This window comes from Mastomys coucha, unplaced genomic scaffold (genome assembly GCF_008632895.1).
Source record: "Mastomys coucha isolate ucsf_1 unplaced genomic scaffold, UCSF_Mcou_1 pScaffold8, whole genome shotgun sequence".
In the NCBI taxonomy this organism is placed as follows: Eukaryota; Metazoa; Chordata; class Mammalia; order Rodentia; family Muridae; genus Mastomys; species Mastomys coucha.
In genome coordinates, this window is record NW_022196914.1 from 29,795,548 (window position 1) to 29,796,909 (window position 1,362).

Sequence of the window (1,362 nt, forward strand, 5' to 3'; positions counted from 1 at the left end):
AAAAAAAAAAAAAAAGAGTTCTGATTCTACCAGGTAATTCGGTGTTGAGATGGCTGACTGTGGGGTGAGTAGGGGCATTCGTGATAGGGAGAGGAACTCGGGGGTGGGGCGGAAAGTTGGAGGGTTAATTTTTTAATATTTCCCGCAACAGCAGTGTCTGCTGCTTCCACTGCATTTTCTCACACTTGTGAATCTCTGATTCATGAAAAACCAGGTCTGCAGGGTACAGCTCTCCCCTCAGAGGGTCAGCGAGTAATTGTGCAGTCACATTGAGATGGAAATGAGGCAGTTTCTTGCTTTTTGTGACAAAATAAACCACATACCAAATAGGTCCTGAGTAGGTAAAGAAAATGTAGTGAACGCAGTTAACTGTTTAGCTAAGAGATGCGCCACGGCTCCAGTAGGAACCGGCTGTCCGCTGCTGCTTGAGAGGCGCCAGTACCTTCCCCAGGAGCTCAAAGCGGCCGGCTGGCCCCTGCTCCACGGTAACCATGTGCAACCGGAAGGCGGTGATCAAAACTGTAGACATGTCGGAAGAGATGCAACAGGACTCGGTGTTGTGCGCTACTCAGGCGTTGGAGAAGTACAGCACAGAGAAGGATATTGCGGCCCATATCAAGAAGGAGTTTGACAAGAAGTACAACCCCACCTGGCACTGCATTGTGGGCCGGAACTTCGGTAGTTACGTGACATACGAAACCAAACACTTCGTCTACTTCTACCTGGGTCAGGTGGCCATTCTTCTCTTCAAATCCGGTTAAAAGCGTGGACTGTGCCAAACACCCAGTGTTCCATCGGAAAACAAGGACTGCAGCCTAAATGTCAAATACCAGAGACTGACTCTTCAGCCCTGCTAAGGGAACACCTCATTTGAATCCGCTGTGTGAAGGGCCATCACTCTCTGTGCAAGTTTGTAGTTATAAAATTAGTGAAACAGCTTACATTTGTACTTATTTCTACTCCATACTTCTGTACCCCAATTTTTTCTCCCTTAGGTCATTCCTTTAAAAATAAATCTGTTGGAGACATTAAAAAAACTAGTTAAGAAAAAAAATCCGGTTAACACAGATGAGCTGGGGGGGGTTAAATTCAAGAAAACAGGAGCCTAGTTTCCCTTCCTTTTATTTATGAGTTGTGACCTTGAATAACCACCGTTGGCCTTGGAGCTGTTTTCTCATAAGAAATATGTATTTGCCTTTCAAATCTTTGAATGTAAATCCAATGTTGTTTGGTGAAGTCTAACATGCCATATGCTAATGAGTTCACTCATGCACATCCTATGGAGACAGGATAGCTTCACTGTATATTCAGGCCACAAGATACTTCTTATGACAAGACACTTGAGGTATCTCCATTTAAAAA

At 44.6% G+C, this 1,362-nt stretch overlaps 1 protein-coding gene across 1 annotated transcript; it reads left to right on the forward strand.

The window, feature by feature from the left end:
* Positions 1–346: 346 nt before the first annotated feature.
* On the forward strand, positions 347–938 carry LOC116083461 (dynein light chain 1, cytoplasmic-like). Its single transcript, XM_031360257.1, has one exon. The coding sequence runs from the start codon at positions 492–494 to the stop codon at positions 759–761; it is 270 nt and encodes an 89-aa protein (XP_031216117.1). The 5' UTR covers positions 347–491; the 3' UTR covers positions 762–938.
* Positions 939–1,362: the final 424 nt, after the last annotated feature.